This window comes from Neoarius graeffei, chromosome 5, assembly GCF_027579695.1.
Source record: "Neoarius graeffei isolate fNeoGra1 chromosome 5, fNeoGra1.pri, whole genome shotgun sequence".
Taxonomy (NCBI): domain Eukaryota; kingdom Metazoa; phylum Chordata; class Actinopteri; order Siluriformes; family Ariidae; genus Neoarius; species Neoarius graeffei.
The window spans coordinates 23,956,704-23,974,401 of NC_083573.1; the positions used below are offsets into that span (position 1 = coordinate 23,956,704).

General features: G+C 42.0%; 1 protein-coding gene across 1 annotated transcript in view; it reads left to right on the forward strand.

Annotated features, from left to right (window-relative positions):
• Positions 1-17,698, forward strand: part of LOC132886222 (dynein axonemal heavy chain 5-like) — a 768,703-nt gene that overhangs the window by 718,718 nt on the left and 32,287 nt on the right. Inside the window, exons 74-75 of the mRNA XM_060920790.1 lie at positions 1,909-2,114; positions 4,348-4,551. Coding sequence (XP_060776773.1) covers positions 1,909-2,114; positions 4,348-4,551 — 410 coding nt within the window. The remainder of the gene's footprint in view (positions 1-1,908; positions 2,115-4,347; positions 4,552-17,698) is intronic.

Consider the following 17,698-nt stretch of genomic DNA (forward strand, 5'->3'; position numbering starts at 1 on the left):
GGAGGACCAAATTGCAACTTATTAGGTCAATTGGCAATAGGTCATTAACATGACTGGGTATAAAAAGAGCATCTTGGAGTGGCAGCGGCTCTCAGAAGTAAAGATGGGAAGAGGATCACCAATCCCCCTAATTCTGCACCGACAAATATCAAGAAAGCAATATCAAAAAGCAGTTCGACAGTGTAAAATTGCAAGGAGTTTGAACATATCATCATCTACAGTGCATAATATCATCAAAAGATTAAGAGAATCTGGTGTAAGGGTCAAGGCCGGACAACCATACTGGGTGCCCGTTATCTTCGGGCCCTTAGACGGCACTGCATTATATACAGGCATGCTTCTGTATTGGAAATCACAAAATGGGCTCAGGAATATTTCCAGAGAACATTATCTGTGAACACAATTCACTGTGCCATCCGCTGTTGCCAGCTAAAACTCTATAGTTCAAAGAAGAAGCCGTATCTAAACATGATCCAGAAGTGCAGACATCTTCTCTGGGCCAAGGCTCATTTAAAATGGACTGTGGCAAAGTGAAAAACTGTTCTGTGGTCAGACGAATCAAAATTTGAAGTTCTTTATGGAAATCAGGGATGCCGTGTCATTCGGACTAAAGAGGAGAAGGACGACCCAAGTTGTTATCAGCGCTCAGTTCAGAAGCCTGCATCTCTGATGGTATGGGGTTGCATTAGTGCGTGTGGCATGGGCAGCTTACACATCTGGAAAGACACCATCAATGCTGAAAGGTATATCCAGGTTCTAGAGCAACATATGCTCCCATCCAGACAACGTCTCTTTCAGGGAAGACCTTGCATTTTCCAACATGACAATGCCAAACCACATACTGCATCAATTACAGCATCATGGCTGCGTAGAAGAAGGGTCTGGGTACTGAACCAGCCAGCCTTCAGTCCGGATCTTTCACCCATAGAAAACATTTGGCGCATCATAAAACAGAAGATTCGACAAAAAAGACCTAAGACAGTTGAGCAACTAGAATCCTACATTAGACAAGAATGGGTTAACATTCCTATCCCTAAACTTGAGCAACTTGTCTCCTCAGTCCCCAGACGTTTACAGACTGTTGTAAAGAGAAAAGGGGATGTCTCACAGTGGGAAACATGGCCTTGTCCCAACTTTTTTGAGATGTGTTGTTGTCATGAAATTTAAAAATCACCTAATTTTTCTCCTTAAATGATACATTTTCTCAGTTTAAACATTTGATATATCATCTATGTTCTGTTCTGAATAAAATATGGAATTTTGAAACTTCCACATCATTGCATTCCATTTTTATTTACAATTTGTACTTTGTCCCAACTTTTTTGGAATCGGGGTTGTACATCAGTCCAACCGCACGATTACTGACAAAGAATTAAAAGCAACATTGCTAGCTAGGACATGCAAAATTATAGTCATGACTGACTTTGATTCAAAAGCAAAATAGTATTGTACATTTGCAACCCAAAAAATTTTCTGACCTACTTTTCCAACCTCAGACAATTAAAACAAAACCCACTGGGATCGGTAAGACTAACACTGTTTTACCAAATACAGCACTTAAGGTTGAAATGTTGGAGGTTGACCTTCATTCTCAGAAAAAAATCTTTATTTGACTTAATCTGTTTGTTCCCCACTGTGACTGAGAATATTGTTTATTCTGAGTGCTGGCTGTTGTCACTTACGGACAGAGAATCATGAGCACATTTTTATTTATGCACTGATAAAAAGACTTCAGCTCTTGAGTTCACTCAGCTGTAAAATTCACAAATTTACCACATGACACAGTATTGGGGTGCTGTCAAGAATGTCTACGTAGCTTGAGCCCCAAATTTGATCTGAAATGTCACTTTTTTTTTAACCTCCTGTGTCAATCAAGCAGGTGAATATCTCTCTCTCTCTGACTCTTAGGGATTAGCCAAGACCTGCTAGAAGTGAGTAATATGCCACAGTGGCAGCCAATGCTGTACAGTGTAGCCTTCCTGCACTCAACTGTCCAGGAACGGCGCAAGTACGGCCCGCTGGGCTGGAACATCCCATACGAGTTCAACCAGGCTGACTTCAACTCCACTGTCCAGTTTGTGCAAAACCACCTGGATGACATGGATATTAAGAGGGTGAGATGGCTTATCTAAACTGATCTGCAGTCTTCTGCCATACTTCTGAAACTAAGCAAGTATTAGGTAATTTTTTTAAGTGGGACATTGCTAGAACAATGTTTCATTTATCCAATCATGTTGGATCCAACTCCTCCTATGAAAAAGCTGAGCCATTAAAAAGCTGTTGTTCTTTTGCTGAAAATTTTTAAACATCAACCATGTATAATATGGTTATAATATGGATATTATATATAATATAATATATCCATAAAAAGCCGAAATTCTTATACAGTTGACTGCACCTAAAGACCTACATACTCGCATGTCTCTTACTTGATACTGCATAAACTGTGCATCTTTCAACTGAGTGTAACAACACATCCTGTCTGTTTTCCATGTTTGCCTTAAATGCAATTTATGGAATTTCTACAGCTCAAAGTAAACAGGTTAACTGGATCTGAAATGTGATTTACAACAACTTGAATAACACTTGGGTGTTCAAATTAAAACAAACAAAATGCAGGTATTAAATTTGTGGAAGCCCGTTTCCACTGGAAATATTTTATATATATATATATATATATATATATATATATATATATATATATATATATATATATTATGAGTAGCACGCTGTGTGAGCACAATCGCTATCAGGCGTGTTAAAATGTAAATAACTTTTCTAGAATTTCACCAAAACTCATTGAATTTTCAGCATTGTAAGATAACTCCCTAAAGTATTATTCAGCAAAATCCCAGAATGATAGCACAAATCTAGAATTTTTAACAGAATTTTAGTTCTTAAAATTTAACGTAATTATGGACGTCACGCGTAACATTTACACCCGTGAAAAATCACTTTGAATGCTGTTTTGAAAGTTTTGATCAAATATTCTCTATAATAAAAAATCGCTTAAATATTATAAACACAGTCTTTTAATGTATCAAAAAATAATTTTGATAAAGCAAGGAAATTCGGAAGAAAATTTGTTTTTTCTTTTGCTTGTTGTGTGCGTCACGCTATCAAAATCTAACTAACCCCTTCACGAACAATTCCAACTTTCATGGACTTGTAGCATGAATAAACCTTTCAAAAATATATATAATACTTCTCACCCAGTAAATTAGAATCCTGGTGATTTATATCCTCGTAGCTTCAGTAGATCTAGAGATTTAGTCGATTTAGTAAATCCCAAACGCTGTGAAACACGCCAGCCATCTATGGTGAGAAGTGCTGCTGTAGTTGAGAAATTCTCATTTCTCCCGCTTCCAACTAACTCCGTGACCCATACCAAAATAACAATGTCATCACTTAAGGATGATTTATGCCAAGTTTCACGGAAAAATACAGTGAAATAAACTGTATTAACTTTTAAGCATTTTTCAAAATCCCAAACATTATGAAACATTTCTTGTAGGGTTTCAGGTTACAAATTTCGAGAATAGAGAAATTGCGGCGCAAAAGTTTGCCACTAAACTCGCGAAAATACTCCATCCTAGCGAGTTTCACAATTGAACTAGGCTACGTGACAGTCCGTGACCACCCAGGAATGTTCTAGAAGGTACGCTTCTAGGCACGTGCGATCGAGAAAGACTCCACGTAAAGGTAGTATTTCCACTGTCTTATGACGTTTTTGCTTGTTTTAGCGCGATAAACAATGCATTATGGGTAATCATTAAAATGCTGATTTCAAGGTTAAAATGGGTAAAAACAACTAATTTATATAGATATTGTAAAAATTGTGCCTAATAGTTATTTCAGTACATAAAATCAAAATCTGAATTTTTTTTTATTTTTTTCCCTATGTTACACCATTGTGCATCTATAGCATGCTACTCATCATATATATATATATATATATATATATATATATATATATATATATATATATATATATATATATGTAAAATAAGTAATATGTGACACTGTAACTCAAAATAATGAGTGCATTCCTTTAAACTGTTACTTGCCACAGTATAATTGGTTTGAATATGATATACTAAATAGGCATTTGCTGTTATCATTTAAAGAGTGAAATAAAATAACACTGTTATTTTACATTCATATTTTGATGGTTTGAGAAAAATCACCCACAACACAACCACTACTTACATGCACAATTGCAAGCAAAAGTAAGTTAGTAAACATTATTTTGGATATTTGGGATGTTTTTAACTGACACTATAGCACCTGATGGGAAATTATTACTTTTCACTCAGTTATTGTTGCCCATTGTTACTTTGTTCTCAGGGAGTGTCGTGGACCACAGTGCGTTACATGATTGGTGAGATCCAGTATGGTGGCAAGGTGACGGATGACTACGACAAACGTCTGCTGAACACCTTCGCTAAGGTTTGGTTTGGCGAGAATATGCTAAGCCCTGACTTCCAGTTCTACAAAGGCTATAGCATCCCAGAGTGCACCAGTGTGGAGCAATACCTCCATTACATACAGGTTAGTTATGCAAAGTTATTCATGTTCCCTTTTCAGTTAATGCAGTAAGCAAGCCTGGAACCTCATGTCATTTGTCAAGAGAATATTTCACTCATGAATGTCTGTGAACATTCTCAGTCATCCAGGTCATAGTAAACTTTGGGTGGTAAAAGAGAGCAACTGGACTTGCTTGAAGATTCTGTTCAAGTATGAGAGGCCTTCCAGAAAACTGGCAGACTACAGAAACCACCTGCGTTTCAACCTAAGATGCCGACAATCCAACATTATCCCCACTAGCCTACGCCTGTATTCAACCGTCAAAGGGCACAGAGCTGAAATAATCCTCCAAAAAGCCCAGAAGCAGCTTCTCACTGAGAGAGTGAGACAAGTACATTTCACCATCGATGCTCTCCAGAACAAGACTGAACTGATGTTTGAAGAGTTGACAGTACTTCTTCCCAGTGAAGTTTTGGAACGAGGTTCACTGAGAAGGCACAGATTTCACAACATACCAAAGGCAAGGAACGACAGATGCGCAAATTTCAAACATTGCTGTCTAAAACCACCTCCTCCAGCAAGACAGAAGTGCTGACTTGGAGGAAGAAATCTAGCCAGGCTACACAACTGGACATAGAAGAGAAATGGGTGAAGAACTTATCCAACAGGGTACTCACCCAACCAGAGAAAGATGTTTTATCCAAGGGACTAAACTTTGCAGTTTCACCAGAGCAGATACCAGTGGTAGACCTCATCACAGCCACAGAGTCAGCCATCAGAAACAACAATCTGACCAACACAGAGGCAGAACAACTTAGACTGAAGGTATCAGCTGCTTTTGCCAGTGCGAAAGCACCCCCCTCCAACCTCACTATCCAAGAAAGGAGGGCTCTTACATTGCTTCAAAGAGACTGGAACATCACCATCCTTCCTGCTGACAAAGGGAGATGCACAGTAGTGCTAAACACAGTGGACTACCACTCAAAGATGACGTCTCCTCAGCGACACAACCACCTATGAAACCTTGAGGCGGGATCCCACCAGTTGTTACAAAAAGAAAGTTGTTAGCTGCCTGCAACAACTAGAAAAGGACCAAGCCATCATTTGATCTCTGTACTACAGACTATACCCTGGGGAAGCCGTTCCTCTCATATACGGGCTCCCCAAGATTCACGAGGAAGGAGCTCCACTTAGACCTATCATCATCAGTATAAACTCTGTCACCTATAACATTGCCAAACACCTAGCCACCATCCTGGCTCCTCTTGTTGGGAATACGCTACATCACGTCAAAAATTCCCAAGATTTTGCTACTAAAGTTGCAGACCTCAAACTAGACTTAGATGAAACCATGGTTTCTTATGATGTCACTTCTCTTTTCACCTGCATTCCCACCACAGAAGCAGTTGAATCTGTTAGAAAATGACTCCTTCAAAACAACACCTTACTGGATAGAACGAACCTCACCACGGACCAGATTTGCACCCTGCTTGACCTCTGCCTGACTACCACTTATTTCCAGTTTAATGAAAGTTTCTACAGACAGAAGCATGGATGTGCCATGGGCTCACCGGTGTCCCCTATTGTGGCCAGTCTTTACATGGAGGAAGTGGAACATAAAGCTTTGACCACTTTTTCAGGAGTTGCTCCCAGCCACTGGTTCAGATACGTGGATGACACCTGGGTTAAAATCAAAGCCCATGAAGTGGAAGCCTTCTCTAAACACATCAATGCAGTGGATATCAACATCAATTTCACTCGGGAAGACGTAAGTGGGAATAATCTAGCCTTCTTGGATTGTGATGTACACATTAGACAAGACAGAAGCCTTAGCATCGAGGTCTACCGGAAACCCCCACACACGGACCAGTACCTACTCTTCGATTCTCACCACCCACTGGAACACAAATTGGGGGTCATTAGGACCTTGCAACACAGGGCTCAGAACATCCCTACAACGGTAGAAGGAAAAGAGAAGGAGCAGAATCACATCAGGAAAGCACTTCAGAACTGTGGGTATCCCAACTGGTCTTTCTTCAAGAGCAGGAAAAGGAACATAACGGACAAGGAGGATAACAGGAACAAACGCAAGAACATTGTCATTCCCTACATTTCTGGTCTATCTGAGAAACTCAGGAGGATCTTCTACAAACACAACATTCCGGTACATTTCAGACCCAGTAACACCCTGAAGCAGAAATTGGTCCACCCTAAGGACAGAATACCCAGACACAAACAGGACAACGTGGTGTATGCAATTCAGTGCAGTGAAGAATGCACGGACTCGTATATTGGTGAAACCAAGCAACCGCTTTACAGGTGTATGGCTCAACACAGGAGAGCCAGTTCCTCAGGCCAGGACGCTGCTGTCTACCTTCATCTTAACAACAAAGGACACTCATTTCAGGATTCCAACGTATGCATTTTAGCCAAAGAGGATCGTTGGTATGAGCGAGGAGTTAAAGAAGCCATTTTTGTCAACCTGGAACGGCTATCATTGAACAGAGGTGGGGGTCTAAGACATAATTTATCAGCCACCTACAATGCAGTCCTTGGCACACTTCCCAGACAACTGAATGCACACCAAAACCCAGCTGTTTTCAGTGGCTCACAGGAGGACAGAGAGAATCAGCATTCCATTGATCACCTTAACGGGCAATCCATTGATCACCCTAACGACTCTCGAGGCCATTCACATTCAGCCCCCAGTGACCCACACCAACAGGATGACTCAACGACACCTTAGATGAGCTTTTCATCCATGAGAGGATAAATATCTGATACTCCCTACCAGTCAGACAGAACTGAAGAAGCCTTTCGGATGAGAGGTGAAACGTCTTCAAGAATCTTCAAGCAAGTCCAGTTGCTCTCTTTTACCACCCATAGTTACTATGACCTGGATGACTGAGAATATTCACAGACTTGTTGATACTCATCTTGCTGGAAAAGCTTACAAAACCGTCTCTTAAGAGTTTGGACTCCACCAATCCAAAGTCAGACAGATTGTGTACAAATGGAGGAAATTCAAAACCATTGTTACCCTTGAGAAGTGTTATGTTTGGAGAAAGGAAAACACTGCATTCCAGCACAAGAACCTTATCCCATCTGTGAAACATGGTGGTGGTAGTATCATGGTTTGGGCCTGTTTTGCTGCATCTGGGCTAGGATGGCTTGCCATCATTAATGGAACAATGAATTCTGAATTATACCAACAAATTCTAAAGGAAAATGTCAGGATATCTGGTCATATGGACAAGCCAGAAGGCTATTGGAAAAATGTTTTGTGGACGGATGAGACTAAAATAGAACTTTTTGGTTTAAATAAGAAGCGTTATGTTTGGAGAAAGGAAAACACTGCATTCCAGCAAAAGAACCTTATCTCATCTCATCTCATTATCTCTAGCCGCTTTATCCTGTTCTACAGGGTCGCAGGCAAGCTGGAGCCTATCCCAGCTGACTACGGGCGAAAGGCGGGGTACATCCTGGACAAGTCACCAGGTCATCGCAGGGCTGACACATAGACACAGACAACCATTCACACTCACATTCACACCTACGGTCAATTTAGAGTCACCAGTTAACCTAACCTGCATGTCTTTGGACTGTGGGGGAAACCGGAGCACCCGGAGGAAACCCACATGGACACAGGGAGAACATGCAAACTCCACACAGAAAGGCCCTCACTAGCCATGGGGCTCAAACCCGGACCTTCTTGCTGTGAGGCGACAGCGCTAACCACCACACTACCGTGCCGCCAAGAACCTTATCCCATCTGTGAAACATGGTGGTGGTAGTTTGGGCCTGTTTTGCTGCATCTGGGCCAGGATGGCTTGCCATCATTGATGGAACAATGAATTCTGAATTATACCAGTGAATTCTAAAGGAAAAATGTCAGATCTGTCCATGAACTGAATCTCAAGAGAAGGTGGGTCATGCAGCAAGACAACGACCCTAAGCACACAAGTCATTCTACCAAAGAATGCTTAAAGAAGAATAAGGTGAATGTTTTTGAATGGCCAAGTCAAAGTCTTGACCTTAATCCAATCGAAATGTTGTGGAAGGACCTGAAGCGAGCAGTTCATATGAGGAAACCCACCAACGTCCCAGAGTTGAAGCTGTTCTGTACAGAGGAATGGGCCAAAATTCCTCCAAGCCAGTATGCAGGACTGATCAACAGTTACCAGAAACATTTAGTTGCAGTTATTGCACAAGGGGGTCACACCAGATACTAAAAGCAAAGGTTCACATACTTTTGCCATTCACAGATATGTAATATTGGATCATTTTCCTCAATAAATAAATGACCAAGTATAATATTTTTGTCTCATTTGTTTAACTGGGTTCTCTTTATCTACTTTTAGGAGTTGTGTGAAAATCTGATGATGTTTTAGGTCATATTAATTTTAAACCTTTTGTTTCAAGTGACTATTCAAAACTTTGTCTTAAACTTTCATTTTTATGCTGTAACAAGTGTACTTCTTGAAAATCACTTTGGTGAAGAAGCATCTTGTTAAAATATCAGTGTAAATAAAAAAATAAACTGGGTTCTCTTTATCTACTTTTAGTACTTGTGTGAAAATCTGATGTTTTAGGAAATATTCATGCAGAAATATAGAAAATTCTAAAGGGTTCACAAACTTTCAAGCGCCACTGTAGTTAACCTCTGTGGAGTCCTTATCAAGGCCACTGATGTCATTGTTTCTTTAGTGCTCCAGGGTGTGATGGTCTTTGAAGTCAATTTCATTAGTACCTGGGTACTGACACCAGCTGGTCAGACTAGCCCAGTCTTGTCAGACAAGCTGATGAAGTGAACTGATGAAGCCTCTTGGATGAGAGATGAAACATCTTCAAAGACTTAAAACCAAGTCCAATTGCGCTTGATTCAATTTCCTTGAGGTTACTATGACCCAGTGTTGTAGTTGAGTCACTAAACCTCAAGTCTGAGTCCAGTCTTGAGTCTCCAGTGTTCAAGTCTGAGTCAAGTCCGAGTCATTAAAAAAAATTGAGTCGAGTCCGAGTCCACTGACCAATGAACTAGCTAGTATTAACCCTCTCTCATGTTAGTTGCCATGTTGATACCGGGGCTTGCTGAGTGATGAACAAGCTTTTTATCTGTTGTCCATTAACCAAAATGGAGCAGTCAAACAGTAACGTTAGTTAGTTGATCCAAGTAGAGTCTGAGGCCCTGTCCACACGGCAACGGATTCAGGTGAATCCGATAAAATTGTTTATCGTTTCGGCCTGGCGTCCACACGGCACCGGCGTTTTGGGTGCCCCAAAATGAAATCTTTTGAGAACGGGTTCCAGAGTGGAAAGATCTGGCAATGGTGCCGTTGCGAAGTCGTCTGGATGAGTAGAACGGATTTGTTTATGATGACGTCACAACCACCTGTGCTTCACGCCAGGTAGAAGTGTAACGAACTCGATGCGAGTTGTCAACAAATCCTATAACTTGGTTCATGAAACGCGCTTACAAAATATTTTCACTGTGAATATTTATTGTGTAATGGTGCAAAGTGAGAGAGAGAGAGAGAGAGAGAGAGAGAGAGAGAGAGAGAATAGCCCTTAGGGCAGAGTCAATCCCGCCAGCAAAAATAGGGAAAAAAAAGGAGCGATCTCACCTCTTCAGATGTTGGTTTAAGTCCTACAATACATTCCTCAAACAGGGCGTAGAAGAATAAATTAATCCATCAACGTGTAGCATTCAATTTATTCCGGACCATTAAAGACGCCCCCTTCCGCGTAGAATCATACGTCATCCTTGCCGCCATATTGGATGGGTCAAAGCGGAGAATAAAGATGCCTCATTCATGTGCTGCGTTTAACTGTACCAACAGGTTTGCCGTCCAAACGAGATCACATGGGAGTACCTTTCACAGGTGAGACTGGAAAAATACTTTTCATTGTATTTGGTCATTATAATGTAATTTTACGAACAGATTTTTCTGACTGTGGCTAGTATGAAGTCTCGTGCATAATAGTTTATGTGCATGCGTCCTTACTACTTCTATTATTCTGGTGTCTCCGATGGGACCGTCTTACAGCGCACCTAGAGGTGTGGCATGTGTATTGCATCGTTTTCAGCAAGCATTGCGTTGCCATATGTACCTGATATTTTACTGATCCGTTGCCCATGTGGATGCGATTTTTTTTTTAAATCTCGTTGCCGTTGTCGTGTGGATGTAGCCTGAGTCGAGTCCAAGAACAAGACTCCAACCACATCATTTGACGATGGCTGTTGCTGCCTTTGTGAAACTGTCTCTGTTACTGTGTTGGACTAACGTTGCTGCTTGATTGCCCCATTTTAGTTAATGGGCAACAGATAAAAAGCTTGTTCATCACTCAGCAAGCCCCACTATCAACATGGCAAATAACATGAGAGAGAGTTAACACTAGCTAGTTAAAGGATATGGGACATGGATTTTTTTCTGGGCATAATTATGTATAAAGGACATAAGAAATGCCATCTAAATCACTGCAGGGCATCAAAAATGTGAAAATCATCACATTATTCAACTTTTTTTATACATCAGCATAAAACAAGGATTCGTTAATGAGCTAGGTGGTCACGTGACCCGTGACATAACAAAAACTTTCCAAGGAGCCAGCGCTTGCGAATCTAAACAGGTTACCGAAATGGACACCATCGACAGTGATATTCCCGATGTTTCACAGAGATGTGAAGTTAGATCCTATCAATTCGAACCGATAGCTGGAAATTCACATGAACATGGATCTTGTCTTTACTCTGACGGGTCAGATGATTCTGAGAGTGAGAGTTCATTCAATCCCCATGAAACTGAAAGCGGTCGGCTCGATAACACTTCCTGGTAAGTTAAAAACAATTCTGCTCAAAGGCTAATGATCTGTTGAAAGAAGTATTATTTTTGTATCATACATCGAAAGTTCATCATAGATCTAGCTAAAGTCCGTTGCAAGCTATTTTTTTTTTGCTGATATTTTTCGAGATTGATTGAGATACAATGCTTCCAGAGTCCGAGATGAAAACATTCAAAATGGCAAAACGAGTCAGAATTATGGTAATCAATAATTGATACACCCAAAATTATAATACTAATCCTTACCTCTGCTTTCAGTCGCTTAGCGAATGCACCTCGTGGTGGCTGTAGCACTTCGGGTTTCACTCTGCCGTTTTGTTCCTGAATTGGGACGTTGGGAACGGCTCCATCTTTAAGTAGCCTCTTAAATTTGGCTTGGCAATTAATATCACTCAGTACCTGAGTATTAATGTTGAAAGAATCCTCAGTGAAATGGTCCGAACACAGTTTGTGGGAAACAGTAGGTGCAAAGTTTTTTCAACAGGGGTTCTGTAAAGTTATCCTACCTCTTGGATTTGTCCTACTAAGCCTACTGTGCATGCGTGAAGCCTACTGCGCATTAGTGATGGGGATTTCGGCTCTTTTTCGGGAGCCGGCTCTTTTGGCTCTTCTTACTATAAGGAGCCGGCTCTTTCGGCTCCCAAACGGCTCCTGAGATTTTATTTTTGATTTAATTGCTGCAATTAACTAGTTAATTAATTACATTATTATTTATATTTTATCAATAGGATGTTTTCCATTTTATTTTTTAGTTTTTGTAGCCATTGTAAAGCTTTGTAAAGTATAGCAGTGTAACAATGTTCTAGCTATAGAAATAAAACTTACTTACCAATTAATAAATTATTTTCTCACAAACATAATGCAAAACTGTGTTATATTACCAATATAAAATACACAGAAGACATCAACTGTTTATCCTTTATGGCTTTATTTCACACTCGACCTTGAACAAAATGCCACAAAATAAATTATGAAGTATAAATCAGGCCTAAGAAACTATGAAGCAAAGTTGGAAATTATTTTAACAAACACAATGTGCAACAAAATATTTTATTAAATAAAATATTAAATAAAATATTAGACTCCTCTCCCCTGCGCTCCACAGCTTTAAGCATTACACCAATTTTCGTATTTTCGCAGCTGTGAATGACATCAACCCCCCCCCAACCAAAAAAAGTAGGCGTACACCATGCTACTTTTTTTCCTTTGAATGATAATAGGCAACACAAAGACACAATCGGACAGCAACTTTTTTTGTGAAAGTCTCTCTCTCTGAGGCACCTAAGGACAAAAAACTAATTCGGCTCCCCAACTCAGCTCCCACCGAAGAGCCGGCTCCCGTCGTTCACTTCAAAGAGCCGGCTCTTTGAACCAGATCATTCGCGACCGACACATCACTACTGCGCATGCGCAGGTGAGCCCACACTTTCCTCAGCTTCGGGTCCTTGGGGAATGCAAAAAAACTTACTCCAGGGCATTTCCCATTGGAATTATTGCAACCATAAGCAGCACAATACACCATGATGTTCAATGTACGTTAAAGACTATAAAAACAATTTTCTTGTCATTCATCTACCCGCTTGTGCTGTGCCCGAAAGTTTTTGTGACGTATGATCACGTGACAGCGGCTCTTCCGGTTGTAGAAAATGCATATTGGAAGTCGAGCAGAAATGCCATATAATCATCACGAATATAACGATTTTGCTGAATTTAATAGATGATTTTGTATTTGTTGATGCAATTAATTCATATTTTTAATGGAAAGAAACTGATATAGCGTGCATTTATGTTTCATGTCCCATATCCTTTAATCGTTCAGCAAGCAAGCCCTGCTACCAACAGAGCAATGAACACTTACTTCTCTGGGTGTACTCTTGCCAAATGACAATTGAAGTTCAAGGTTGTCCCTGCCATCTCCTCGATAGTTCTTCTACATATGGAACACGTAGCAGTGCATTTTTTCCCCACTGTACAAGAAGTGTGTTTCAGCAAAGTGAACAATCCTAGGGGTATTCTCTCCAGGCATTTTAGCGCCATTAACATTAGTTTGTTCCTGAACATGACGTATGAACAGGTGAATGTGCAGTCTCTTGCACAAAATTAGTATAAAAATTAATGTAGATATAAATATGGCAAATTATTATGGCATGTTACAAAAAATAAAGCAAAAATCGGAGTCCTCGTCTCCAACTTATGAGTCCGAATGCAGTTAATGCACAAGTCTGCGTCCGAGTCATCAGTGCTCAAATCCAAGTCAAGTCATGAGTCCTTAAAATTAGAGCACAAGTCAGACTCAAGTCAGAGTCATGGACTTGAGTACTACAAGCCTGCTATGACCTGAATGAATGAGAATATTCACAGACATCTAGGAAGGCATCATTAATGCTGAATGATATATATGCAGAGCAATATGCTGCCATCCAGACAAAATCTTTTTCAGGGAGGGCCTTCCTTCTTTCAGCAAGACAATGCCAAACTGCTTTCTGCACATAATTAAAACTGCATGGCTCCATAGTAAAAGAGTCCGGGTGCTAAACTGGCCTGCCTGCAAATCAGACCTGTCTCCCATTTTAAACATTTGGTGCATTATGAAGTGCAAAATATGACGAAGGGAACCCAGACTGTTGAGCAAATGAAATTGTTTATCTGGCAAGAATGGGATAACAACATTTCTCTTTCAAAATTACAGGAATTGGTCTCCTCAGTTCCCAAATGTTTACAGAGTGTTGTTAAAAGTAGAGGTGATACAACACAGTGGTAAACATGCCCCTGTCCCAACTGTTTTTGAAACTTGTTGCTGACATTAAATTTAAAATAAGCATATATTTTTCAAAAAACAAGAAAATTTCTCAGTTTCAACATTTGATATGTTGTCTTTGTACTGTTTTCAATGAAATATAGTGTTTCCATCATTTGCAAATTATTGCATTCTGTTTTTATTTACAGTTTACACAGCGTCCTAACTTTTTTGGAATTGGGGTTGTAGTAAAAGCGAACTTTAATAACTTAATTTTCACAATCTGTCCATTCCTTTCATATTTCTGGAGGACAACAGTTCCAATACATTGATCTCACTGTGTCAGGGTGCAGGCACTTATGGATATTATGTGCAGGGGAGAGTGGGGAAAGCAAACTGGAAACAAAGCCAAAACGTGAGACTAGAATCAAGGTTGTGGGACAGGTGAGGGTCGATCAATTGGTAGATGGGGCAGTGCGGACAGGGCTAGAGATAAGAGAGTGAGGCAAGAAAGATAAGAGAGTGAGGGTCGAGAACACAATAAAGCAGGCAGTAGATTAAAGGCTCGGTATGACAGGAATGAACACTGAATGATACTTCACATCAAGTGAGAGTGGGAGAGGTGTTTATATAGCAGGAGATGATGAACCAGGAAATGAGTGGCAGGTGTATTTAATAAACAGGTGATAGAGGGTGCTGTGGTTTGTGGGTGTTGTAGTTCTGAGTGGCCATGTTTGTACTTGGGTTTGGACTGATGCTCTCAACAGCATTACTGACAGAACCTCCCCGAGGAGCTCCCTCCAGGAGCTACGTTCTTCCTCGGACGCCCTCTCCCTCTGGGTGCAGGCTTGTCGGGGTGTTGGCTATGGAACTCCTGAGTCAGGAGAGGGTCCAGAATGTCTCTTGCAGATTCGCTACCCAGATTCGCTCTTCAGGTCCATAGCCCTCCCAATCAACCAGGTACTCAAGCTGACCTCTTCTGTCCCTCGAGTCTAGGATTCTGTTTACCTGGTAGATGGGATCCCCTTCTGGACAAGGTGATGGGTAGTCTGGGTGAGCATGTTTGTGGACAGAGGACTTTGGATGGCAGGTTTTAAGCAGGAGACATGATACGTGGGTGACAAGCGGCTGTGCAGTGGGAGCTCAAGCTTGTAGGAGACTGTGTTGATGCGTTGGAGGTCCAATGCCTGTAGCTTCCTACAAGTATTGGGTTCCTTGATGTCCGTAATTGACACCCATACCTGGTCACTAGGAGAAAACTCAGGGTTGCCGCTCCTGTGCTTGTTGGCATATTCCTTATACTTGGCATTGACAGACTCGATGCGTTGAATCTCCCAAACTGACTGGCTGCATAAAAACAACTCCTCCACTGCCTGTACCCATGCTGGTGAGTCGTCCCATGGGGACGGGGGAGCATGCACTGGAAGGGTGTTAGTTGTGTAGCAGAGTGCTTCAGAGAGTTCTGTGCACACACGGCCCATGGGATGAAACGGGCCCAATCCCCCTGGTTCCGCATAAAGAAGATTCTGAGGAAACATCCTATCTCCTGGTTAGCCCTCTCGACCTTGCCGTTGGACTGGGGGTGATATCCGGACATGAGGCTCACTGAGACACCTAACCGGTTCATGAAACTGGCCCATAGACATGAGATGAACTGAGGGTCCTCTGTCCTCTGGGATGCTAAAGTATCTGAATACATACTGGAATAACAGTTTGGTGGTCTGGAAAGCTGTGAGGATGCCGGGTAATGGGACAAGTCTCAGTGCCTTGGAGAACCTATTGATTATGACCAGGATGGTAGTGTTGTCCTGGGATGGTGGTAGGTTGGTGTTAAGTCGAAGGTGAGACCAGGGTCTCCGAGGTACAGGGAGAGGGCATAGTTTACCAGTGGGCAGTGTTTGAGGTACCTTGGCTTGTGCACACTCTGTACACAAGGAGATGAAATGGATCTCAGTCAACATATTCTCCCATCAGTACTTGTTCTGTAGCAGTTGGTGAGTACGATGACTGCTTGACTAAAGCGCCTCCATTGGACCCCTGCAGCCAAAGAGGCCTTCAACAAGCTCAAAACCACCTTCACCACAGCCCTGATCCTCCAACACCCTGACCCTACCCAACCTTTCTTGGTCGAGGTGGACGCCTCCGAGACGGGGTGGACGAGGGGTCCTCTCACAGCGCTTTGGTGAGAAGCCCAAGCTCCACCCAGTCACATTCTTCTCAAAGAAACTCACCTCAGCAGAGAGGAACTATGACATCAGGAACAGAGAACTACTCGCTATCAAGCTTGCTCTGGAGGAATGGAGACACTAGCTGGAAGGAGCCACTTACCCCTTCGTCATAAGAACTTGGAATATCTCAAGAAGGCCAAGAGACTTAACCCACACCAAGCTCTGTTTTTCACGTGTCTCCTGTGGCAAGAGATGTATGTGCCGAAGTGATGAGTTTACCTCGGAGAGGGTTGGGGACATACAGGTGGCCAGTTCACTGGAGGAGTCTGTGTTTGCGACTCCCTTATCTCCTTGTCTAGGTCTCATGAAATTGCTTGGATGAAGCATTCAGGCGTGAGGATGGGGTGAGGTTCAGGGTCGTGAGGAAATGGGCTGAAGACACGTGACAGGGCATCCGCCTTAATATTCTTGGTGCCTGGACGATAGGAAACACGTGAAAAACAGAGCTTGGTGTGGGTTAAGTCTCTTGGCCTTCTTGAGATATTCCAAGTTCTTATGACGAAGGGGTAAGTGGCTCCTTCCAGCTAGTGTCTCCATTCCTCCAGAGCAAGCTTGATAGCGAGTAGTTCTCTGTTCCTGATGTCATAGTTCCTCTCTGCTGAGGTGAGTTTCTTTGAGAAGAATGTGACTGGGTGGAGCTTGGGCTTCTCACCAAAGCGCTGTGAGAGGACCCCTCGTCCATCCCATCTCGGAGGTGTCCACCTCGACCAAGAAAGGTCGGGTAGGGTCAGGGTGTTGGAGGATCAGGGCTGTGGTGAAGGTGGTTTTGAGTTTGTTGAAGGCCTCTTTGGCTGCAGGGGTCCAATGGAGGCGCTTTAGTCCCTTTTTTAACAGGGAGGTCAAGGGTGCCGCATGAGTACTGAAATTTCTAATGAAATGACTATAGAAATTTGCAAAACCTAGGAAGCATTGGAGCTCCTTAATTGAAGTGGGCACCAGCCAGGAAGTCACCACAGAGACCTTGGAGGGGTCCATACTGACCCCCTCTGCACTGATTATGTACCCCAGAAAGGAGATCTGATGTATGTGGAACTTGCACTTCTTGGCTTTGACACAAAGGTGGTTTTCTAACAGGCAGTTGAGCGCTGATCGGACCTGTTGGAGTTGGCTCTCTTCATCTGGGGAGTAGATCAGGATATCATCGATGTACACATAACTCCCTAACATGTCCCGAAGTACATCATTGATGAGACACTGAAACACGCTTGACACCAGAGAGGCCACATGGCATCATTAAGTTCCCCTTTGCCCTTGAGTCAACAAATGCAGAAAACACGTGGGTTGAAGAAGGCAGTTTCAGCAAAACAGGAACCTTGAAAGACTGAGCTCTAAATGATCTCACTGGACTCACTGGGTCAGCCTCAGTC